Consider the following 25,550-nt stretch of genomic DNA (forward strand, 5'->3'; position numbering starts at 1 on the left):
GAGCTGAAATAAGGTGCCATGGCTAACCTTATTTCTGACATTTCCTAACTTTTGGATACTTGACATAGCCACCCTGACATTCTTTTAATATAGTTTTTGCACGCGAGAGAGAGAGAGAGAGAGATATTTTTATAACTAAACTGTGGAACTTTCCTTTAAAGAACATTCATTTCTGTGGAGTAGGCAGGGTGTTTGTAAAAATCACTGATCTTGATTTTGCTCCCTCTGAAGTCAAAGGCAAAACTACCAGGGCCAAATTCTGCTCTTAATTATATCCTATCCAATTCCAATTGCACAGGGTGTAAGTTACAGCAGAATTTGGTCCTCAACTTCTTCAACACAAGAAGGATCATATCCATACTGGCTAGCAAAAACAGCTTTATGTAAGGTAATGCAGCCAAGAAACCTGTGGATTTTGTGTGATCCCCAAATATTAAAAGATGTAAATCCATGATGCTATGTCATACTATTGCAAGGGGAAAATCTTATTGCCCCAGTTTCTGTTCACCTGTACTATGAAATAAACAACAAATACAAACAATTTAGGCTATCTAGTCAAATTAATCAAAGTGAAAATTAAATGAATGAGGGAAAAATAATATAGTACAAAGAGAACTATTTATATAGTTGTTCAAATATTTAGTTTCCAGGTGAGGACCTTCTCTTTCTGTAAAAACAGGAATGTACATCAGCAATTTTAATCCACTGTCAGGAAAGTAACTTTTAAGGATGATATGACTAGTGAACCCATTCTGAGTTCTGAATGAGTTCGAACTCCAAATATATGATAAATTTCAGCTACAGATACAGGACTGGCTACTGGCTGAAGCCTGCTCATACGCAGGGCATATTAGCCATTCCCCCAGTTCCCTCAGAGCCGGATACAATTCTCCAGGATTGCATATTTATGTAACACAAGTATTTGGTAAAAGCTAAGCAGCTCTAAAAGCGCTTAGAGATGTGTGCCAAAGAGGGATTTAAGTGTGTGGATCTCTCTCACTGAATGACTTCATGTCAAAAGAGCTTCTAGGTTTAATAATTAAATATTTTGTTTAAATATTAAAAACCCACTGATGTCTCTTGGAAAACGCTATAATCAATTTTGTTTATGGGCAATGCTGCTCATATGTATCTTCCCTTGTTGTTTATTGGTAGAGATATTAGCAAGAAAACAGGATCTTTGGCACTTTAAGACCTCATCTGCTTCTGAGCTTATTCTCCACTTAAAGTCATAATCTTCTGTTTGCGGTATCACAACTGGTTGCTCTGGAAAGGATTATGATGTGATAAATGCGAAGGATCATGATTTCAGGTGGGAAGTAGGAAGCAGGGGGGGAAATGCACTCCTTATCAACAAAGATAATGAAAGACAGGAGATGTCCTTGAGCCAAAACCTTCAGTGCCTACTCAATCCTGCAGTGGAACCTTTGCTAGAGTAAGGGCTAAAAACTGCAAGATTTGGCTCCTTAGTTATAAAAAATGAAGAAAGAAAAAATGCAATATTGGCTTTAGTGTCAGTATATTTTTTTCATGTGAGCTGATATTGCTGTGCTTAACGCAAAAAAGGCTTGTTTGTCAAGAAACTAAGGAAGAAACTGTCTGAAACATTAAAATTGCTAGCTATTTCCCCTCTATCTCAATAATGCAATAAACAGGCCTCCGAAGTACAGGGATAAAAAAAAAACAAACAAACAAAAAAACAAGTAGAGGCTTAGTCTAGGAATCTGCAACTACAGCTCATCCCAAAGAACAAGAAAAGATGCACCACTCCACAGTGGAACAGAAACAGACATGCTAGAGGGAGTTGCAAAGTGCTAATCAATGTGAGTGCAACTGACTTACATTGCATGGATGAACTTTAGCATCTCCATTTTCCCTGGTGATTTGGTCTCAGGCACATACACATAAGGACATCATATGCCATTCACTGAAGGCTGTGGGACATTTTGCTACATTCCCAAGAGCTCTGATTTAACATCTAGAATCATGTTGTCTTTAACATACTAATGCCTGTGCGATTCTCATTTTTCCACTGTGATTTCTCTTCCAGAAGGGCAAGCCTTATATTTCAGGTTAAATAACGTATATGCTGACACACAGGAGGCCTGTTTATTGCATTATTGAGATAGAGGGAAAGAGCTAGCAGTTGTAGTGTTTCAAACAGCTTCTTCCTTAGTTTCTTGACAAAGAAGCCTTTTTTGCATTAAGTACAGCAGTATCAGGGAATTTTAAAACAAGAAAGGAAAAAGATCAGTTTTCTTCTAAACACTAATGTAGTGGCTGAAAGGGCACAAGGACCTGCACAATCTTTCTTTCTTAAAGATGTGGTAGCTCAAAAGTGTTTCAGTGGCCAGAGTCACGTATTTCATACATCTACAGATTTTGTTCCCTCTCTTATCATCCCTCTTTCTAGATTATTAATAAATATAATAAAACAACACTAAACCTTGGTGGAAAGGAAAATAACTACCTTATTTTTTTGCTGTCATGTTAATAGTTTACAGACGAGGGCATTTTGGATATTGCATTATACCTTTTTCTCCCTCATCTCTACTATATGTTTTTTCTTATCTTCTTCTGACATTCTAAATAACACTTTCATAAGAAGCAAGGATGTATCCAACGAAGTGGGCATTCACCCACGAAAGCTTATGCTCCAATACATCTGTTAGTCTTAAAGGTGCCACAGGACTCTGTTGCTTTTTAAGGATGACTATGGTATCACTAACACCAATTCATTTGTAGCTTTAGTGAATTGCATCTTTGTCTGTTCCATACTTTCAATGTGCCATCTTATTTATTTACTCTGGCTTTCTCGATCTCAGCCATTTCCTTTTCCTTCATTTTAGGCTATTGGTTATTCCTGGGCTTGAAAACAAATTATACTCTTTTCCTAAATTTTTCCAGGGAGTACGTGGGTTTTCCATGGGGAGTATTCTGGATGGGAGACAAATTAACTTGATTTAGCACACGCTTGACTTTAAGCTTGTATGTGTTTGCAGTGGCACTAAACATTAACTCTAGGAGAGTCACTAAGTGCATTATCCAATGTCCACTGAAGTAACTGGAAGTCTTTGTACTGACATCAATGAGCATTGGATCAGGGCCCAAACCTTATGGCAGACTTCAGTAGTCTACAGGAAAACTGCTGGTTAGTATCAGGACCACTGAGGGCACTAAGAAGAATGACAACAGACCTCAGTTGTGTTTGCTAATATTTTTCCAGACATCAGAGTGAGCCCGTCAGACTACAGCCACTTTTGCAATAGCACTAATGAATATCAAAATCAAAGGAAGTCAAATGGAATACCCAACACAGTGCTATTTCACTTTTTGACAGTGGTTATGCACACATGAGAACTGTTATCTATTATTACTGTCAACTAATGGCCTCAAAAACAGGCTTTGAATGGTCAGTTATTGCCTATTTAAAGCCTAGAAACTTTCATGTATATGCAATCTAAAAATTCTTAAGACCTAGAAACACTAGTGTGCATAGCATTATAAAAATTCTCAAGACGCCAGATTTCTGAACAACCTTGAATATGGGCAAAAATGGAATTAAATCCTTTTCTTGAAGTAACTACTTAACAAGGCAGGTGTCTTATTAAATAACTCCAATGTATCATATTCTGCAGCCAACTGAAAGACAGTTTGGAGAGCCTTCCTGCTATTCATTCAAGTGCATAGGAAGTTATCATTATATATATAGTTTCTGTATATGTGTGTATTTTAAAGAGCTGTTCAACTCTAAAAAGTGACTGTAAAAATAGCATTCTGGGTCTCCCACTTTATCATCCCTCAATGATTTCCATATTGAATGTGCTTGGCTTACAAATAGAAAGATATTCTATCTAACTTTCAGCTCTGCAAACTCAACCTACGATCTGGGATTCAAACAGAATTATTTCTTTCTCATTCATGGTCACTCTTAATAAAGGTGCTACAAACCAAATCAGGCCTTTAGTGACACCAGTGCCATACCATTGCTTTCAAGAGGCTTGCACATTGAAACTTAGTACATAATTCTATTCATGGAAGAGAAACAAGCTCACTCTCTTCACTGCTAAAAAAAAATATATGTGCTCTTAACTCAGGTTAGGTAACGCGTGTTAGCTAACCTGGATTAAAATAGCAGTAAAGATATAGCAACTCTGTTTTTAACTTGGGTTAGTAGCCAAAGTTCATCCGCAGGCTCCCCTATTGGCTTTAATTTAAGCTGCTAACACAAGTTAAAAGCTGAGTTGCCCTGTCTTCACTGCTATTTAAGAACACACCTTTTTTGGCAGTGAAGACTTGCTTAGTTATACTGGGTCTGCAGGGCTAACAGAAACAAAACACACAGGTATGTGATACTTTGAGGATCCAACTGTTGGATTATTTAACAACCACAAGTACAGGCACCTACCTATAGGTGCTTTATATGAAGTGATGCTTAACTGCATTATGCTTTTGTAGCACTTAGTATATTTGTTATTAGAAAATCAGGACTCCAGTTACTGAGGTGACACTAGTGTACTTCAAGCCAAGAAGTTTAAATGGGATATGGATTTTTCAGGTACAGAACAGTACATGTGTATTTAAGTAGAGCCGATGGTCCTTACTGATGAGATTGCATTTGCACAGATGTAAACAAGAAGTCCATTTAAGTCAAGGGAGTTTCATGAGCAAAAAGTGGGTGAGATGAGTTTGGGCCTCGTGCCCCCAAAACTCTTCAGTAAGAGATGTGAATCACTAAGGGTATGATAATTTCTATTTCAAATTCCTTACAAACATGATATATAAAACTAGTGAAGTGGAATTTTACTTTAAATAGAGATGGGTAGGCAGGTGGTAAAATATCAGGTAGTCACACCTTTTGCATACTTCCTAAGTAACTTAAAATTATCCTAATGATAATCAGGCAGCTACCTATGTTTGGCCATTTTATGCCTCACCCAATAAATCCTAGAAGCTGGCCTGTTCTCAAGTTATTCCTAAAAAAATCTCAGAGGTGAGAGCATGTCCTGTCCCCTATTTCTTCACTAACTTTGTTACAGCTTGTCCAAGTGTCTTCCCCCTTTCACTGGTGCATTCAAAACCTACATCAGGGATTGATACTCTCATTACAATCTTTTTAAAAAATTAACAGAGGGTCCTGTGGCACCTTTGAGACTAACAGAAGTACTGGGAGCATAAACTTTCGTGGGTAAGAACCTCACTTCTTCAGATGCAAGTTCTTGCATCTGAAGAAGTGAGGTTCTTACCCACGAAAGCTTATGCTCCCAGTACTTCTGTTAGTCTCAAAGGTGCCACAGGACCCTCTGTTGCTTTTACAGATTCAGACTAACACGGCTACCCCTCTGATACTTTAAAAAATTAGAAAGCAAAGAGTCAGATCTGGTTGATGCAATGGCCACTGATGAGCTAGAATGAATTTAACTGGCTTAGAATATTTCCTGAGCCAAATGTGTAAGAACCTGCAGGATGAGAAGCTGGGACCATGGGGCTCCAGGCCACTCATACTTTTGCATTGCAACCTGAAGCTCAGGCTTGGTATTTGCCGGGGTACACTAGGAAGCTACAAACTGCAGGAAGTTTCACTGCTTATCTCCTGACTGCAACATTGTAACTGGCCAAAGCCGTCCACAACCCAGCCCTGACTCTGGGCCTGACAGTTTGCTCAGATCCCCTTTGCCCCTCCAACTCCTTCACTAGGGTTGCCAACTTTCTAATTGCAGGAAACCGAACACCCTAGCCCCGCCCCCTGCCCCGAGGCCCCGCCCATTCTCCAAGCACCACCTCCGCTCACTCCATCCCCCCTCCCTCCATCACTCACTTGCTCATTTTCACTGGGCTGGGGCAGGGGGCTGGAGTGTGGGAGGGGGTGAGGACTTCGGCTGGGGGTGTGGGCCCTGGAGTGGGGCTGGGGATGAGGGGTTTGGGGTGCAGGAGGGGGCTCTGGGATGAGGCAGGGGGTTGGGGTGTGGGAGGGCATGAAGGCTCCTGCTGAGGGTGAGGGCTCCTGCTGGGGGTGAGGGGCTTGGGTTGTAGGAGGGATCTCCAGACTGGGGCCAAGGGGTTCAGAGTGTGGGAGGGGCTCAGGGCTGGGGTAGGGGTGTGGGGTGCAGGAGGGGGTTCGGGCTCTGGGCGCCTCTGGCTGGTGCGGTTCACAGGGGCACTGGGAGGTGCTGATGTCAGGTGGCCCCTTAAATAGCAGCCACACCAGTGCTGCCCTGCCATTTCCCAGGCCTCAGAAGCTACGTTATCTGCCATGAATCCTGGACACATGGCTCGGCCAGCGGACCGAGGACAAAAGTTTTTCCTGTTCTCTGGAATGCGGGGGGGGGGGGGGGGGAGGAGGAAGAGGGGGAGAGAATTCCCCGCAAGTGACACACAAATACATACCCCACTGCTGCCCCTGGCTCGCTGCATCCCCAGAGTAGCCCAAATCCCAGCAGCTTCAGGGAGAGAGAGCTGCTACAGGCCTCCTCCTCACCCCCCACCCCCCTGCCATTTGCAGTGACCAACAACTGCTCTCCTTCGTCCCCCCCAGGCCGGCCGCTGACTGGGGCCTGCGCACTCAGCTGCTGCCCAACTCTGCTTGGATCCGTTCCCGGGGACAGCAGTCCAACTTTAACCCCATGCTTCTGCACAGCTCATTCATCTCTGGGAGGAGTCTGACAAGACCCCAGCCCCTTATCTGCTGGTCGCATGGTTCCGAGATGAGCCCAGCGCAGCAGCCCCTGGGGAGCAGTGGACCGGGCAGAGAGGGGGCTGAAGGCACTTCCTAAAGGCCACAATGCCCACTCTGCACGGAGCCCCCAGCCACCGTGGCGGCTGCTGCCCAGGGTTAACCCTGCCAGCCCCAGCCTGCAGTCAAATGCCTTTCCCAGCCCCTCTGCTGGGATCCATGCCCTGCCCACCGGGGCTCACACCACCCTCAAGCTCCACAGAGAGAGCTGCTGCAGGCCCCCTCCTCATCCCCCCGCCGCCAACCGGACTTTTAACAGCCTGGTCAGCAGTGCTGACTGGAGCAGCCAGGGTCCCTTTTTAACCAGACGTTCCAGGTGAAAATCAGACCCTATCCTTCACAGAATATGGAAGGGGTGGTCTGCCCTCTGACCAGCAGTTCCCCAAGGGCCTGGAACCTGTAAGACCAAGTCACCAATCTGCAGACAGAACCTCGTACTACAGAGCCAAGCTACACAGTCCGCAATGGAAGGGCAGACCCTGCATGAGCAAGTACCCTGCTCACAGGGAGAAGCAGCTACACTAGGTACCTGAGCAAACCACCATCACCTGAACAGGCTCCCACTGTCCCACTTCCCAAACGGCTTGACAGGAACCTTTGGAAATTCCAGGGGGTTCTGAATAAATCCAGGCTGTCCTTCCAGCTCCACCACAGAATGTACCCCACACATCAGTGGGACTAGTAGTTAGCCTTCTCACCAGCTAAGAGCTCAACTGGGCTCCCCCAACATTGGCACAGAGCAGCCCAATGCTCTCTGACTGGGACACCTTCCTGCAAGCCTTCTTGACCATCTTTGACAACCCACATCACGTCCACTCCACAGAGGCTGGTGGAAACAAGGAACCTATTTTTGAGCCCCCTGCCCCCTCAAGCCTAGTAAATTTGTCAATGCCACAATTCGTCAAGACCTGAGCTCCCCCATCCAGTCCACCCTGAAAGAAGACCCACACATCCAAAGAATCTAGTCTATGCCATTAGGGAGTAAGATGCTCTGTTCCATGTGGGATGGGGTACATACTTTGACAAGCACATAGATGTTCCCCCAGAGAGCCCCTCACTGGAGATGCTACAACGGTGCCATGATGCTCCATTGGCAGGTCAGTTTGCCCATTTTTTCTGGTGGCCCCACAAGCGGTCTGAAGTCCAAGCTTACATGGACTCCTGTGAGTGCTGTGCACACAGCAAGATGCTCCAGACTAGACCACTCAGCACCTTCATACCCTAGAGACTCCAACTAAGCCTTGGTCTGCCATCCCCCTAGACTTCACTGTGGAACTCCCAGCATCTGATGGCCACACAATAGTCTTACCTGTTGTGGACAGTCTGACTAAAAAAGACCCACTTCATCCCCTGCAACTATCTACCCTCTATCAAGGCTTCTGCCAAACTCCTGGAGCTGGTTCATCTTCATAGACTTCCAGAATACACAGTTTCAGCCCATGTCCCACAGTTTACTTTTCACTTTTGGTACTAAGTATTCTGGTTACTGCATGTCTGCCTATTGACCTCCACCACATACCACCCTCAAACAAATGAACAAACCTAAAGTCTGAGCCAAGTACTGTACTGGAACAATATTTGAGACGTTTCATGAACTATCACCAAGATAACTGCTCCACACTTCTGTATGCAAAATTTTCATATAACAATGCCAACCATGCCTCTACAAGTTAGAGCCCATTCTTCAGATTCCACTCTCATTTTCACCTGGCACTACAAGCAACCGCCCCAAACCCAGCCGCCACCAACTGGGTCCAACAGAGCCATCCATCTCAGACAGGAGGAGCTCAAGAACCACCCAGAAGAGGTGAAGAAGGCTTACAAGAGGCATGTAGACCATCAGTGTCAGGAAGCTCTCGTGTTCAGAGTAGGCCAGAAGGTAAGGTTCACCACAAAGCTTCTCCAGACCAGTCAACCTTTCCAGAAACTTGGCCACCAGTTCCTGGGACCCTTCCAGATATGCCAACAGATCAACCCAGTTATCTTTAAACAACAGCTTCCCCAGTACCTCAAAATACACCCACAAAATACAACTTCTCCAACGCATCAGTGATCTACAACCCATCCTGGACAATGATCCCTCACTTTCACAGACCTTGGGAGGCAGGCCAGTCCTCGCCCACAGACAACCCGCCAACCTTAAGCATATTCTCACCAGCAACCACGCACCATACCATAACAACTCTAACTGAGGAACCAACCCATGCAACAAACCTCGATGCCAACTCTGCCCACATATCTACACCAGCAACACCATCACAGGACCTAACCAGATCAGCTACAACATCACCGGCTCATTCATCTGCACGTCCACCAATGTTATATATGCCATCATGTGCCAGCAATGCCCCTCTGCTATGTACATTGGCCAAACTGGACAGTCGCTATGCAAGAGGATAAATGGACACAAGTCAGATATCAGGAATGGCAATATACAAAAACCTGTAGGAGAACACTTCAACCTCCCTGGCCACACAATAGCAGATGTAAAGGTAGCCATCTTACAGCAAAAAAACGTCAGGACCAGACTCCAAAGAGAAACTGCTGAGCTTCAGTTCATTTGCAAATTTGACACCATCAGATCAGGATTAAACAAAGACTGTGAATGGCTAGCCAACTATAGAAGCAGTTTCTCCTCCCTTGGTGTTCACACTTCAACTGCTAGCAGAGGACCTCACCCTCCCTGATTGAACTAACCTCATTATCTCCAGACTGATTCTTGCCACCATATTTATACCTGCCCCTGGAAATTTCCATTACATGCATCCGACGAAGTGGGCATTCACCCACGAAAGCTTATGCTCCAATACATCTGTTAGTCTTAAAGGTGCCACAGGACTCTCTGTTGCTTTTTACAGATGCAGACTAACACGGCTACCCCTCTGATACTTGCTACTTTTTTACGTTTCCATTCGGTAGCTCTATACTGAGAACACCTTTCCCGATCAAACCACACCTCTGCCTCTACTAGTCAAAATCCAGAGTCATGAGGAGCATGCCATCCTTGATTCCCAACAGACACGCGGTTGCCTGTACTAACTCATAGACTGGAGGGAGCCGGCTTCCCATGTTCATGTCCCTGACCTAGTCAGGATGTTCAATAGGACTCACTCCAACAAGCCTAAACAGACATCACACCAAGAGGGGGACCTGAAGAGGGAGGTGCTGTAAGAACCTCATAAAGATTCCAGGCTACTAACACTTCCCCATTGCCACCGGATGCTGAGGCTGGGTTTCTGCTGGGGGACCCTGGGAAGCTAGACATTGCAGGAAGTACTGCCCAGTGGGGCCTGAGCAGCCCACTGATTGGCCCATACTAGTATATTAACCGGGAAGACAGCACAGGGAGTTTTCTCTGTAACAATACAGACTGCCTGCTTGCTTTGCTACAGAACTTGCTGTGAACCCTAGACTCCAGCTCCTGACTCTGGCTCATCCCCAACTCAACTACTTGTCTCCTGTCTGCAACTCAGCACCTGACCCTGATTTCCTGGCATCCTCACCCAGCTTGATCTGGATTCCATTACTTGCCTCCTGTCTGCAAGTCTGTGCCTGACCCTGACTTCCTGGTATCTTGACCCACCTCAACCCTGACTCCAATACACATCTCCTGACCACAATTTGGTATCTGACCTATGCACATAGGCTGCCCAGTGGCTGGCCCTTTCAGTCCTCTGTTACTGCCCTTTGCTTTGTTCTCCTAGTCCTGGGAGATTCCTGGTATGTATCATGAATCAGGAGTGAGGGATTCACTAGCAAACTTGTCCTTTTATAAATTAAACTTGGAATTTTAGTGTTAAAAATACAGCACTGGAAGGGACGAAAGAAACATTTCAACTGTAACAGAATGAAAAACACACGGGTAATACATAGCTACTGTGCTAGCTACCCACATCCAACAGGTTAGTCTGGAAAAATGAAACACTTCTGTCCAATACTTCCCTTTTGAAAGGTTATCGGTGAGGGAGGAGCTTCATCATGCTCCAGTCAGCAAATACGGGTGGCCTCTCGTAATCCTGCTATGAGTAAAATGGCTAGAAAATTCACCAGAGATTTAGCAGAAATATGAGGAGTCACCTAATTGTAAGTAACTAGTCCAGGAAGACACTTCGTCTGAAAAACTACAACAATATAAAATTTAACATGGCACACATTAAGCGGATTAAAAGCTGTCTAACTGATAAATCTGAAAACGTAATTGTAAATGGGGAATAATCAAGCGGGTGTGTTTCTCTCCTGCAGGGATTGTTTCTTGGCCCTTTGTTACGTGATGTTTTTATTAATGACCTGGAAGAAAAGATAAAATCACTGATAAAGTTTGCAAATAACACAAAAATTGCGGGAATGGTAAATAATGAAGAAGACAGGTCACTGATACAGAGTGATTTGGATCACTTGGTTTGTTGGGTACAAGCAAACAATATATGTTTTATTATAGTAAATGTAAATGTACGCATCTAGGAACAAAGACCGTAAGCCATATTCGCAGGATCGGGGACTCTATCCTGGGAACCAGTGACTCTGAAAAAGATTTTGGGAGGGGATGGATAATCAGCTGAACATGTGCTCCCAGTGTGACACTGAGGCCAAAAGGATGTGACTTGATTATAATCTATAAGGACCTACATGGGGAACAAATGTTGGATATTGGGCTCCTCAATCCAATGGTTGGAAGTTCCAGATTCAGACTGGAAATAAGGAGCAAATTTTCAACAGTGAGAGTAATTAACCACTGAACAATTTACCAAGAGTGGTGGTAGATTCTCAGTCACCGGCAATTTTTAAATCAAGATTGCATGTTTTTCTAAAAGATATGTAGAGCTAGAAGGGGAACTGCAAAGTGAAGGTTTATGAAGAGAAGTGGTCCCTGAAGAAGGGAATTGGGGTTGGGTAAGAAGACACAGCTGAACGTTTTGTTTTTCATTTGGGGAAAGGCAGGTCAGGCCTTGCATCTTCTTCAGCAGCCCAGACAGCAGGAAGGGACCCTACTCTAGGGAGGAGGGGCTGTACCCAGGGGCTATACCCAGCTTAAGGCTGGGTGGTAGATTTGGTTTTTGTGTTTGGTCTTAGGAACTCTCTGTTAATAAAGAAACCAACCCCCAAGAAGGGCTGTGATTGGATGAGCAAGGCCACGTGGAGTTTTGTTTAAGGAGCCCTGATGAAGAGGAAAACAGGGATAGGACACTGCAGAGGCAACTCTGGCCATGAGGCAGTGCTTGGGTGGTAGCCACCGTGTTACAAGGGTCTACCTGTGGCATTAGGAGCTCAGTGTGTGTTATCAACTGGTGTGCAGTATATCTGAGGTTGTGACGTCATCAAAATTATATATTTCTAGCAAAGTAAACAACAGGATTTACTAGAGGGATGTATGTGACTCTGTAAATACAGCTACAAAACCTGAGAGGGGACTTATAAAATTGCATGTATGGAAAATGAAGTAACAGGGACAGTTGCTAATTATGGGCTAGATTCTTTTCTCCTTACTCAGGCACTGTATCCCTCACCTGCAGGGAGCCCTGGGGCTGTATGAACTCATGACGGTGGTCTGGGCATCTCTAGTGCAATCCTCTTTCAAAGGGTGGGAGGTATGGACCTCTGGGGGCTGCTGCTGCAGTGATACAATGCCAATATTTTAACAAGGACCAAGTGAGAGACCCCTCCAGCGTTTCAGTGTGCTGTGGTCAGGCTGCCACACTAGTAGCATTCCAGGAGAGCACTACAGGAGGCAAGGAGGCTAGAAGCCAGCACAGAGACACAGAACTGCCTACTTCTTCCAAAGGAAGGCAAACTTCATCCTCCTTCATGGGAGCCTTCAGAGGAAACTCCATAAATGAAACCTTGCAAATTTTCCTGGCCTCTATGTGGGATTCTTCACATGAGAAAACCATCTGACTCTATTCTGTTAATCATTACTATAATTATTATGATAGTGCCCCAAGGATCCAGTCAAAATTAGGGCCCATTGTGGTAGGCACTATACAAACACTATTTACAATCTATCTATACATGACAAACAAAAATGGACATACAAGATACATGCATATTGTCAATGGTACATAATTTGCTAGTTATTTGCTCAGTGTCACATCTTCTGTACGGGCTATATTCTGAAAGCAAAGGGAAATTCAGGATTTGTCCTCATATAACATAAAGTTATATATCTGTATATTCCCATCTACAAATGTTTTTATGCACATGTATGAAAATGTTTTATTTTTGTCTCTGATTTTGTTTTCCCCCATCACACTATTCCTTGACTCTTCAACAGTTAATATAAAATAGTTTAAATATCCTGGGGGGAAATGTGTCAAATACAACAGAAAAAATATTTTCAAATTGATTCAGCCCTCCGAGGATAGGAGACAATCTTTGAATAGGTGAATGCATCCATTTCTCTATTACTGTATGCTTCTGTCTATCCTTGAATGTACTCCCTCCAATCAAATACAAGACTGTAATTCAGCTTGGAGGCTCTGTGGATTTTTCTCTTCACTCTAGCAGTGTGTATCTTCAGTAGTTTATAAATAACTCTAGAACTCTTGTGATGAATTATAGCACAAGTGTTCCAAGACTATTCATTGTCGTCTTTAAGAATATCCAGAACTGTATTTTTAGCTAGTTGTCTTGCAACTAGACTCAGCAGTGGGATGATTGTGATTAAAAAAAAATGCTCAAACACAGTAATGATTTCTTTATATGAGTGAAGAAGGCAACAGTTGTTGGCAAAGGTAATGTACAGATTTGCTGAGGACTCACTGTTTTGGTATAATATGTATTCAGAATACTATAAAGCATTACCTAACATTCTTGTTTGTTTTTTTCTTATGAAAATTTCCATTAGACTTGCTGACCTATTTTTAGCACCAGACACATGTGTCTTATCTAAATGACAAGACTGAATATATATTATACAACAGTGACTATTTAGTATTCTAAGCTGAAAATATAAGGTCTGTGAAATCAAAACTTCAAATTGTTATTCAGTTGCTAAAGCTGTGGTTAACATATGCTGCCTTCTTCCATAAACAGGCTCTTAATAAAGGATCAAATCTTGCTTGTCTTACTCCTGTGACTAGTTCCATTGGACCTGCACCTGATCCCACTGAACTCAAAACTCCCCATGAATTACAAAACTCCAAAGGATTTGTATGAGACCAGGATCAGGCCTATCGACTTCTCGATAGCGCTACTCACTGGCCAATGGCCCCAAATATTTTATGATAGATGGTTCATCATAAATAAATAACAAACGATACTACCCAATGCATTGCTACCTACATGCAGAAATTTCTGGCACGAGTACATTTATCCCTACTATGGATTTTGGAGGCCACATGTTTTCTAATTCAGTGGTGGAGAAAACTGGAAAATATTCAGAGAAAAGATTTAAATCTATAGTAATATTTTTGCTCTACATTTGAAAAACATCAAGCTGTGGTGTAGCATTTATCACAAAGATTGTTTTCCCTTTGCCATATTGCCAACCACACATATTCAAAAATCATGAGCCAGCCCCCCCAAGTCATCATCAGTGGCCGAAAAATCAGAAGATTTTAAAAATAATAAAATTGGTTTCATTTTATTTGACGTCTTGTTTTTGAGCCTTTGGGATTCATGTTTTCAAGCTTTTCTCCATAACCATGAGAGCTAGATGCTTACTTTTTCACAAATGAAAGATGAGATTCTCACATGATCTCATGACTCCAGGAGCTGAAGTTATCAGAAAAACCCAAGTACCTCATGACTTGGCATAAAATCTCAAGAGCTGGCAACACTACCAAGTCAAATGTAAACCTTTAAATGATAGATTTTAGATGCTTAAATATATGGTTACCGTATCAAATCTAACTTTAAAAAATAAGCTAGTATAAAATGGAACTGGCTTGATGGGTCCAATCTTGAAGTATTTACTTAGAGATCCCAAAATTCCCAGAACCTGATTAAATAAGTGAATGGTTTGTCATTTGGAGTTTTGAATAAATAAATAAATAAACAATGCCTCTCAATACTTACTTGGGTAAAACTCCCATTGAGCTTTGTTGGCAGGGACGAAACCCAAAATATTTCCTTCTCTAGCTGTTTCTCTGAAATTTTCTTAAAATATACAGATAGGATAACTCCATCAACCAAAGCCTGATTTTTGCACTCATGCAGCATATACAGACCCTTGGAAATTAGCTGGTCTCTAGTGACCCTGTGAATAGAGGAGGCAATTTACAAGTTTATTCCATTACCAGTTCCATTGGTGTTTCCCATGTTGAGCACAGGGAGTCCAACTCAAACTGGTAGAAGCTTCAAAATGGAGTGAAATTGTTAAGGGCAACTGCAGTAACAATCGCTTTACTGTTCCAATAACTATCAAAGCCAAAACAGCCATTCAGGTTCAGTGAAAACTACACAACTGAAAATCAGCTTAAATTGGTTGTAAATGAGTGTCAGCAGGGCAGGTGGGGAGAGTGGAATCTGTTGTATCTTACAACTACTCAGATCTTCCAGTTGGTTGCTTTTCCTGCTGCAATCCTTCGTTTTAACCCCCTAGATGTCATACCAATTTACCTTCACAAGGACTTATGCCAATTTACCTCTTGCTTTGACCTAATGCGTAATTTGTTTCCAACAACAAAAATCTGAAATATCTGTGTAGTGCTTATAATATACTGCTGAGATATGTGTTTTGCAAAGACTTTCAAAACTTGGAGGTAATTTTACCCCCAAAAAAGAGCACGGTACTCTCATGAAATTTATCAGCAGAAGCCAGAATTCAGCATAGGATGAGTTATGGAGTATAAATAACTGTTCGAAGTTAATATCCACCCTTCCATTACCTCATCAGAGATGTGATTATATTGCTTTACAGTGTGCTGTCCTCATTAATTTTTAATTTGGGGATAATGTTTTAGTACTAAAGAGAGCAACGGATTAATAGTGCTCACTAGAGACAGTCATAATAGGCATGTACCATGCAAGCTATAGTCCTGACAATGAACTTCAATACTAAATTGCAACACCCATTTTTCCAAATCTGAGTCTCTCCTGGCAGACTGCCAATCATGCAAAAATTGCCAATAGTTCTGTGATTATGGTAATCATTCTTGAAGGACTACAATTGGACCACCAAATGCATGTTCATGTCTGACGTAAGTCACATTTGAATGTAGATCTCAGAAGGTGAATAACTAATGCGTATACCCATTCTGCTATTTACCACAGATCCTGTCTCTCATTTATTAAGGCATATATAGCTATGTTTAATACACCTCTACCTCGATATAACGCTGTCCTCGGGAGCCAAAAAATCTTACCACGTTATAGGTGAAACCGCATTATATCAAACTTGCGCAGCCCCCCCTCCCCCCGAGTGCTGCTTTACCGAGTTATATCCGAATTCATGTTATATCGGGTCACGTTATATCAGGGTAGAGGTGTATATAACTAATCATAACTAGAACCAGCCAGCCACAGCAATAGAAAATTATAACCACAGCAGCATGACTTTACAGTCACTTTTTGGGCAAGAAACTACAAACTCCAACTTTCCAAATACGATTCTTTGTCTTTTGTCAGATTTTATATGAATTGATATAAAGTCCATAATATTTTGTGCTATAGTACAAAATGCTAAACTTTGCTAAACTAATGAGAATGCAAAACTTTGTTTTATATGGCATTGCTAATGTTTGTGTAAGGATCCTTATTATATTTTGTAATTCAGCAATTTTTAATATTCTTTAAAATAAATATTTATTTTCAAACACATTTTTAAAATAGTGTCATTTCATGATGTCAAATTAATCAACTTATTTCTCTAAGAATCCTAAATTTAATTCAGTTTACAAAATCTCAGGTCAATTTAATCTGATAAAGAGGAAAAAACAGCATTTCTACTGACAAACATAATGTTGAACAGTAGTGATGGTGATGTTGAATTATAACACATATGGAAAGGGGTACAAAAATACAACTTTTCATATTCCAGCTAATGAGATTCCAGTAAAGTAAAAGTTAGAGGACATTTTAAAATATGCAGTTTGTGCATGAGGTAAAATGCAAATAGACACAGCAGAGTTAACAAAATAGCATTAAACACTTTATACATTGTGACAGGTTTCAGAGCGGTAGCCATGTTAGTCTATATCAGCAAAAACAACAAGGTGTCCTTTGTGGCACCTTAGAGACTAACAATCTGATGAAGTGGGTTCTAGCCCACGAAAGCTTATGCCCAAATAAATTTGTTAGTCTCTAAGGTGCCACAAGAATTCCTTGTTGTTTTGATTTTACACTGTATATTATTATGATTATTTGTATTACTGTAGTGCTTACAACCCCTTGAAAACCTTCATATTTCCATTGTAACAGAGAAGATAGTAAGTTCATTCAGCTGAAACTGAAAAGACGTCTCTCAATTCAGTGTAAGACATTCAAGAAGTTCCTACCCAATCTCCAGTCTTAGCTGGGAGACATACTTTTACATGGAGACCAATCATTTCACTGTGTGGGAAAGAAGCCAGGTGAAAATGTTTATCTTCCAGTGGGACTTGGTTCCTGTTTTAATACAGAACTGATTGTCTTGTCACACTAGCAGCAAAGATGAACTTCTATAGTGTAAACAGAAGAGGCCTCCCCTACTAACTACATTCCCCAAATGACCTTCTTTTGAGAAAATTACCCAATGCCTCCAAAAGCACTTAAGGGTATGTCTAAGCTACAGCCACTGTAGAGGCATACCTACAGCCCTGCAGCAGTGCCATTGTAGCACCGTAGTGTAGACGCTTCCTACATCGACAGAAGGGGTTTTCCCGTCAACATAATTAATCCACCTCTCCAAGAGGCGATAGCTAGGTTGACAGAAGAATTCTTCTGTTGACCTAGCTGCATCTACACAGGGGTAGGTCAGCCTAACTACAGCACTCAGGGTGCTATACTTTTCACAGCCTTGAGTGATACAGCTAGGTCAATCTAATTTTTAAGTGTAGACCAGGCCTATATGAATTAGAAATCCAAGTTTCATGAAAAAGAGACCTAGGCGCTTTTGAAAATTTTACCCATGTTTTTAATGTGTGTGGGGAGGATGGGGGGATGTAAACACCAAAATAGGTCTGTCCATGCAAAACTCTTTCTGGGGCTCCAAACCAACAAGTACCTTCAGAAGTGGGTATGAATCTATGTCTACTGTTTCTTTAAATCTGTAGCAGGAAGTCAGGCAGGAGAGGAACTGGGGAAGATTCTAGGCAGAAGCCTTACAGTGAAGTACAGAGAGAATAGCTTTAGGGATAATACTATTTTCCTTATTCTAAAAATGTTGCTTGTTTGTGGTTAGAGCCCTGGCACCAACTGGGGTGTGGGGGAGTGCTTGCTCAACATTCCCTAGGTCGCAGAGCCAGAGGGGCCATGGCCTGACCACTTTTAAACAGTAGTCCCAGACTAAATCAGTACGGCTGCTGTTGGAATAATCTGGAGCATTGCTGCGGCTGCATGGACACAGCGCCACTGAAATGTGACAGAAGGAAAGGAAGCCAGGCCTAATTTCCATGAGCAGTGGTGCAATCTGATGAACAAGGTTGCAAGACCACTCAAATTTGGCCTGATTGCCCCTCTTAACCAGATGGAAGGGTAGCTGGGCCAACTGGAATTGCAACCTAGCACGCGGGGAGTCTGTACCTGTAAAGCAGAGAACAGGGGACTCTGCTGAGAACTCAGCTGCTGGCAGCACTGGCCCATGCACTGGATAAAAGAGAGGGGAAACTCTCTGCCCTGGTTCCCTAGGTGGAGGTGGGCCAGAAACAGAATTTCCCTCCCTCTCGCAAGATATATCTGAATTGGTGTCCGCAGGCTAGAGGAAACCAACTCTTTCTGAATTTCTTTACCATTAAAACAGGAGAGCTGGGAGACCCTTGACCTATTAACATACAATTATGGTGTCTGAAAATAAAATTTTGTCAAGTCTTATTCCTAACTTGAAGTACTGATCTTCAGCTCCAACTGAGTTTTCAAGTGAAGCGGGCAGCTCTGAAATAGCAAGTCAGCAAAACACAGGTGACCGCTGACAATACAGCAAAGAAATGGAAGCTCTGTTAGGTCAATATGTACCAGCCATGCATATCTCCATATTGCCTGCATCAACTGTTTTTTATGTATTTATCTATCATTCTTATTACAGGCACCTAAAACAAACAATGCTCTTATTTAAATAAGCAATTGCTTTAGTGATCATTAAATAGGCCAAATAATATTAAATAATATCAATTAATATTAAATGAAGCACTAGCATGCTCTGCGAAAGGCTTCAGTGAAAAATAGGGATTTTCGTGCAAAATAGAGATTTTCGTGCAAAATAAAAAGTGCACAAGTGATTTTATATAAAGACTTTAACAATTTGTACTCATGTAAGAGAACTTCTTCTGACCTTGAAATTGCGTGCTAAATAAATTACCTCGGAGCGACAGTGATGAGTTCTCATTACAGCATCTGGAAGGAAAAGAGAAAGACATAGACAGGACTGCATCTGGCTCAGTTTCAGATTCACTTAAGTTAACGAGTTTGATTTCAGTACTTGTTGTTTTATGCAGATTCTTTAGTGAGATCTGAGTCTCCACGCCAAAGATGCAGCAGCCTCAGGCGTTTATATTGAATTCATCTGCTAGAAGTGGAGGGTGAAGTTCTGGTGTACTTGAGAAATCAGGGGGTTCGAGTCCCTTACTTTCCTCCCACCAGCTGAAATTTCGTTAAGGGATGGGTGGAGACTAGGCTGCCGCAGTCCTGGACTCAGCTTGAATTCTCTAAAGCCTTTGCCCTAATAAACTGAGGCTAAGGCGCTCTATGTGGTCATTTTAGAAACAAAATCCAAGGCAGAAAATGAGCCCACCTGGGAGGGGAGAGGGGGATATATTTGTATTTAAAGAGCCTAGATTCCTTCTGCCTTGGAAAGGAAGGCACCGCACCTCTTACCTCGGCTCCTTGAGCGCCCTGAAAGGACGGATTTGATAGGATGCCTCCCTTTCTGGAGCTTACGGTGCCAGCAGCAGAAGAATAAAATCGTAGCAATGGTCCCCAGCAGGAGCATGAGCAAGAAGAGGGCACATTGGATGCTGTAAGGTCGCAGCAAAACCAGGAACGCGGCGGCGATCATGGTGCCAGTGCGTGTGTGCGGGGCTGAGCCCGGAGCGCAGAGCAGCCCGGAGAGGAACGCCGGGCAGGCTTCTTATCTCGGCAGCCGGAGCAGCATGATTCCTGATCCGTGCGCTCCTGAAATCAGGATCCGGAATGGCTGCAGCAGACACACACAGCGCTGCTGCGATGTGCTAGTGAGTTAGTGGGGAGAGGACTTCAGTCCATGACTCAGCAGACGAGAAGGAGGCGGCGGCAGCAGCAGCAACGGGGATTTTTCCGCCGGCTTGCACACAGCTGAGCGCAGCGAGCGAGCGAGGCGGTGCAGATGGATCAGCAGCCCCCAGCTGCAGTCCTGCCCTGGAACATGGAGGGGCCCCCCCGCTTGAGCTGAGCTTGCAGCATTGCACCGTGCTGTGCACCTCCAGCTCCTGCATCACAGAAATGCCCTGTTTTAATGCTGCTGCAGCTGACACCGAGGCGATGGCTGCCCATCGGTTGGCAATTTACAGCAGGGGCGGGGGGAGGAAGAGGAAAGGGGCTGAATCCCAAAGTTTGCTGCTGCTGCCTCTGGCTGCTCATCAAGGGGATTTTGTTTTTTTTTTTGGTTTGGACTTGGCTGGCTGGTGGCTGATGACATCACACGAGCTGCAGCTGCTGCAGAGGGGAGAGCGAAGATGGCTGCGGCGAGGTACAGTAAGGAATGAAGAGGAGGTGCAAGGAGGAGTGTCTCCCAGGAGCCGGGCAGAGAGCGCTTTGCACGGTGTGCGGGCAGTGTCCAGAGCAGGAGAGCACCGCGAGCGGAACAACCACCAGGCGTGGAGAGAGAAGCAGCCAGACAAAGCATCTACCCGCAGGCTGCTTCCTTCCCTCTGGAGCTGAAGATCTTTCCTCTTGCGGCTTCAGAAGAGGAGACAAGACGCTGGGAAGCAGAACCACAAGCAAGAAAGTAACACGGTGAAGTAGCGTATCGCCCTTCATTCCTCTCCCCCCTTCGCTCAGCGAAAGCATTGCTTGCTCTAGGCAAGTCCACTACTAACGCTTGTCTCCCACTCTCTGCCTTCGGCACGCGTTAAAAGAAGTTCCTTTTGTTAGGGGCAGATTTATCTTGGTGTCATCCTAAAACAAAATAATAGCTTGTCTGCACTTGGCCACTCTGTGTTTGCAGGTTTCAAGAGTGCTAGTGGATGAGCTGCAGTCCCAAGAACTTTTATTTGGGTTCAGAGTCAATTCTGTTTTAAGCAAATGTTGCGGGGAGAGGGGAGAGCCTCACTAAGGGTCTGGTATTCTTTTCACTGCTACAAGGTTTGCTGTGCAGGGTACCCTTTAAATAGCAAATACAGGGACACAAGTCAAAACCAGTTTCCTGAAAGATCGATAACGATATACAAGAAATTGAAAAAATATTGTAAATGAATAATTGATATGTATATTACTGCATGTTGATACCTCCTCTTTTGCAGGGAGGTTTATTTCTGTTGCCTGGTTTAGTGCAATAACTGACTGAGTACTGAAGAGATTGTGTAGCTGTCAGTCATACAGAATACCGTTTTTATGTTATAAAATACATGCAACGTATATTATAAGAGAGGTATAATTTACATAGTTAGCTAAAACATGTTATATACTAAAGCCCGTTGGGAAGTTCCCTGGTGCTGTGGGCTGCTGCAGCAAAATCAATTATATCAGAATACCATATATGCTGGCTTCCTGCAGTAAACTGCAATATGCTGCAGCAAATGTCACCTCCAGTGATCTTCATTGCACATTGTTATGTTGGGATGAAGAAACTAAATGGATCCTATATACTGTTAATGTATATAACCACTATGTTTCAGTATTTGTAACTGAAGGCATAATACTTTAAGAATTATCTTTCAGAAATTATGCACAAATACAATACAAATCTCTTATTACATTGTAAAAATACACAATGAAAAATACATGTATATTTTGGTAATATTATGCAATAATATTTACAAGTATAATCCTAAAAAGTTAGGATTCATTGGTAAAGAAAATAGTGTTCATTTTATGTGGCTTACACGCACAATTCAGAGAAATATTTTACGAACTTTTTATTAATAATCAAATGCACTTTATATAAATCAAATTGCAGTGCTCTTTATGCTTTTATATAACAAAAGCTGTCGATACAAGTGTGTGCCTAGATTTAAAATACACTACGAGACCAGCTAAGTTTATAGCGAGAAACCTAATTGTGATTCCTTGAGTAAGTATGGGTAAAATGATCTATGGAATTTGGCTTATTTATCACTAAATTGTTGTATAACTCCTTAGCAGACTCTTAAGATTGTGGAAATCCATTTTTAGTTGATCTAGTTTTTTTTCTGGATTCAAACTGATGGTGGGTGGCGTGTCTAACCCAGAAAAAGAATAGTGCTGCTGTTTTTTTAGTTATGAGATATTTCATCCCACATTTTTAATAATGTGATAATTTATCCCACCATGTTGAGATAGAATTATTCTGTAGTATTACATTATAAATAGAAAGTTTAACTGCATAGGGTACAGGCATTATAGTACATTCTTCATTATCTGGGAAATAACAGATGCGATCAGGTTGCATTGCATCATGATGCTACAGTGAAATGTTTCCTGATACCGCAGTACACTGCAGTAAGGCTGTATTAATGCAGATTACTTGGAGATTATTAAAGGTTCATGTTGCCTCACTTGAACATGAGACGACTCAATGTATTCTCCATTACAGCACACTGCTCTACTGCTATGTCTTGTTGCACTGTTGCTGTCACAAAAAACTTTTCAACACCTTTCACTCTTTATTGATTTATTATAAGATTTTAGGAGATCCTAGGAAGTGTACTGTAACAATGACCACACAATGCATTGCTGTGAATAAGGGCCATGGAACGTAGGTATTTTCTCATTATCTCTGGATAGAAATGGGTAGAAGGCATTTGGCTGCAAGTAAATCTGTAATATTGGCTCATTTAGAAGGCAGAAGCCCTAATTTTCTTTTACTAAGGGCTATTGCACAATCCTCACATAAGGATATTATTTTGCCAAAGAGACGAGATGAATTTCATTACATCTACTTCTCTTTTGCATTTGAAAAATGTAAAAGAGAATATAGTTTATTTCAAGAAATATGTGCACAAATATCAGATAGTGACTACTGTCGGCTTCTGAGCCTCAGCAAACTGGGCCATTCCCCTCATTTACATTAACCTCTGCTCTGCCTCTATCAACATCTATATTGCATCATTATTATTCTGTTTTTGCTAAGCATTTTCCTTTTCTGTACAGGAGTTAAAACATTATTCCCATTACTTATTATGGTCAATAAGAATTACTGTAAGTCATTGAAGGGATTTCACTTTAAAAAAAATTGAAACAAGGTTATTAGCTATTTGGAAAATATACACACAGGAAATAAAATGATATCTGAAAGATAAAAAGAATATATTTATTTGTACAGCAGCTTTTATACAAACTTCTTCCCAAAAATGCTTTGCAGAGAGGTAATCTTAATACAATTACAGAGTTTTATAATCGGATAGGAGAAGAGAGGCAGAAATAAAGGGAGGAAGTTAAAAGAGAAAAGCTGTACTTTCAGGTGAGATTTGACATCAAAGGGAGAGTGCTTGAGGTGAAGGGATACTGAAAGCTGTTTCAGAGCAGGAGATGCAGGGTAGGGTCTCTAGGACCAACTATAGCAACAGTGTGTGGAATGACAGGCCAGTGCTGAGGTGGCAGGGACGAGGAGTACTGAGAAACAAGTTCCTTGAGAGAGGCTGAAGCAAATCTGTGGAGGGTTTTATGAACAAGGAAACAATTCTGAATTGGAATGAATGGAGAGAAGAGCTGGTGTTTTAGGATGTGCATGATGTAGCTGCACTTCTTTATATGTGTAAGGTCAGAGGTAGCATCGTGCACACGCTGGAATCTGGACAGCTGGCAGTGTGGGAGGACAAGACAAGTTCCAACCAGGGACTCCATGGTTATTATGGATAATAAAGGCAAATGGAAGTTCTGAGTGGAGGAGGGAGATAGGGTGGTGTTGGAGGATATCCCCTAGTTGGAATCATTCTCATTAGATAATTTCACACAGCTGGTTTATCCCTTTGCAAAAGAAAAAGGGAGAAAAAGTTGTATGGGAAGATTGTGCCTTTAAGTACAGCTCTGAGCATGGGATGCTGTGGCACGATTCGTTCCATGCATCCTCCTGCTTCCAGCCGTGTAGTAATTTGCTGCTGACCTAAACAGCTATAATTCATTACTCCCCTCCATGTGCACACCTCTCCCTCCCCCATCCTGCTGGCTGGGCAGTACTGGCTGGCAAGTTGGGGTAAACCAAGTTTCCACCCTTTTCCCTGCCCTCTTGGCCCCACATGTGGGCCTGTAAGTTCAAGTCACAGTCTAGCCCATGTTCCTTGATAATTTATACACAGATGAAGGGATGCGTGCACCTTCAAAGATCATCACAGAGCTAGATCAATGAGAGATAAGGGCACTCAGCATTTCACAGAAGGCACTTAGCATCTTACAGTTTCAGGTTCTGTATATTTCAGTTTACAGTAACAAGACTCCTTGCAAAAAAAAAAGTCACATAATTGGCTGATCTGGTGACCTGGATGTATGAAACTGATTAAGAAGATATGTTTAAGATTACTGGAAACCTGAGTAAGTGAAAAAGTACAACCCTTTTCTTTCATATATATTACAATATGTCTTGGGTACTGTGACTTTATTGGTTGTATAGTAAGTCTCTGGGGGAGTGTTTGGAGTTTTATTTCAAAAGGCCTGATAAAAATGTTTTATCCAGCATTACACTGCCAAAATTTGAAATTCCCTGAGCTGTGATTATTCAACTTTTTTTCTGAACAGATAAGAAATAAAAATACAAAGCCTGAAATGTAATTTATTATCAGAAGCAATAAGCATTAACATATCCTCAACTATACTATATCCTGTTTAAAAGACTCCTTCCCTGGTAGAATGATTATCAAATCATTTAAATAAAATCTCATTTGTTTCTTCTAGAAAACCTGAAGTCACAAACGAAAAAGGAAAGTGCTATCCTGTGTGGATTTTTCCAACATTCACATTGCTGAATAATGGGCATCATTACGCTTTTGTCCTCAACATTTTAAAAATTATGCTATGTGAAACTATAGGTTCAAATCTCAGCAGGGTCACCTCAACACTTCATTCTTCCAAGACAGTTAAATTGAGGATTCAGTGCAGTGTTTTTATATGTTTAAAGAGCACATTACTTAATCAATCAATCATTAAGTACCGTATATACTCGTTCATAAGCTGAATATTTTTGGTAAAAAAGTGAGGCATCAAAGAGCAGGGGTCGGCTTATAAACGGATCTACACCAAAATTTGATGATTTTAAACTCTATGGAATCATTGAATTGAATATCTAATACATTGTCGTTTTGTTTACCTGGAGCGTCTGCAGGCACGGAGCCCCTCAGCTCCCTGTGGACGCGGTTCGCCGTTCCCAGACAATGGGAGCTGCAGGAAGTAGCTGAGGGGCTCCATGCCTGCAGATGCTCCAAAACGTCCCGACCGGCTTACCCTGACGGCCAGGAGCCAAAGTTTGCCAACCCCTGAAATATAGAGTCGGCTTATGAAAGGGTCATACAGTTTTGGTATTTTTACCTAACCATCTTGGGACGTCGGCTTATAAACGAACGGGCTCATGAATGAATATATA

At 42.3% G+C, this 25,550-nt stretch overlaps 2 protein-coding genes across 36 annotated transcripts in view; one reads left to right on the forward strand and one right to left on the reverse strand.

Moving 5' to 3' along the window:
• DST (dystonin) overlaps positions 1 to 20,622 on the reverse strand; it is a 439,617-nt gene extending 418,995 nt beyond the window's left edge. For 29 of the 34 annotated variants that reach the window (XR_010599478.1, XR_010599479.1, XM_065587876.1 and 26 more), the window contains exons 1-2: positions 19,679 to 20,622; positions 19,137 to 19,198 (exon numbers count right to left, since the gene is read on the reverse strand). Coding sequence is in view for 32 of the 34 variants with exons in the window: in XM_065587876.1 (XP_065443948.1) it covers positions 19,137 to 19,198; positions 19,679 to 19,859 (243 nt within the window). In the remaining 2 variants the exon portion in view is untranslated. The remainder of the gene's footprint in view (positions 1 to 19,136; positions 19,199 to 19,678) is intronic. The other 5 variants (XM_065587877.1, XM_065587853.1, XM_065587849.1 and 2 more) reach the window with 1 other exon arrangement.
• A 35-nt stretch (positions 20,623 to 20,657) lies between these two features.
• The window catches only part of BEND6 (BEN domain containing 6), a 37,636-nt gene continuing 32,743 nt past the window's right edge, over positions 20,658 to 25,550 (forward strand). Inside the window, exon 1 of one of the 2 annotated variants that reach the window (XM_005300197.5) lies at positions 20,658 to 20,794. The gene's annotated coding sequence lies outside the window, so the exon portion shown is untranslated. Of the gene's footprint in view, positions 20,800 to 25,550 lie in introns of both variants that reach the window. The other variant, XM_005300196.5, reaches the window with a different exon arrangement.

Source organism: Chrysemys picta, chromosome 3, assembly GCF_011386835.1.
Source record: "Chrysemys picta bellii isolate R12L10 chromosome 3, ASM1138683v2, whole genome shotgun sequence".
Taxonomy (NCBI): domain Eukaryota; kingdom Metazoa; phylum Chordata; order Testudines; family Emydidae; genus Chrysemys; species Chrysemys picta.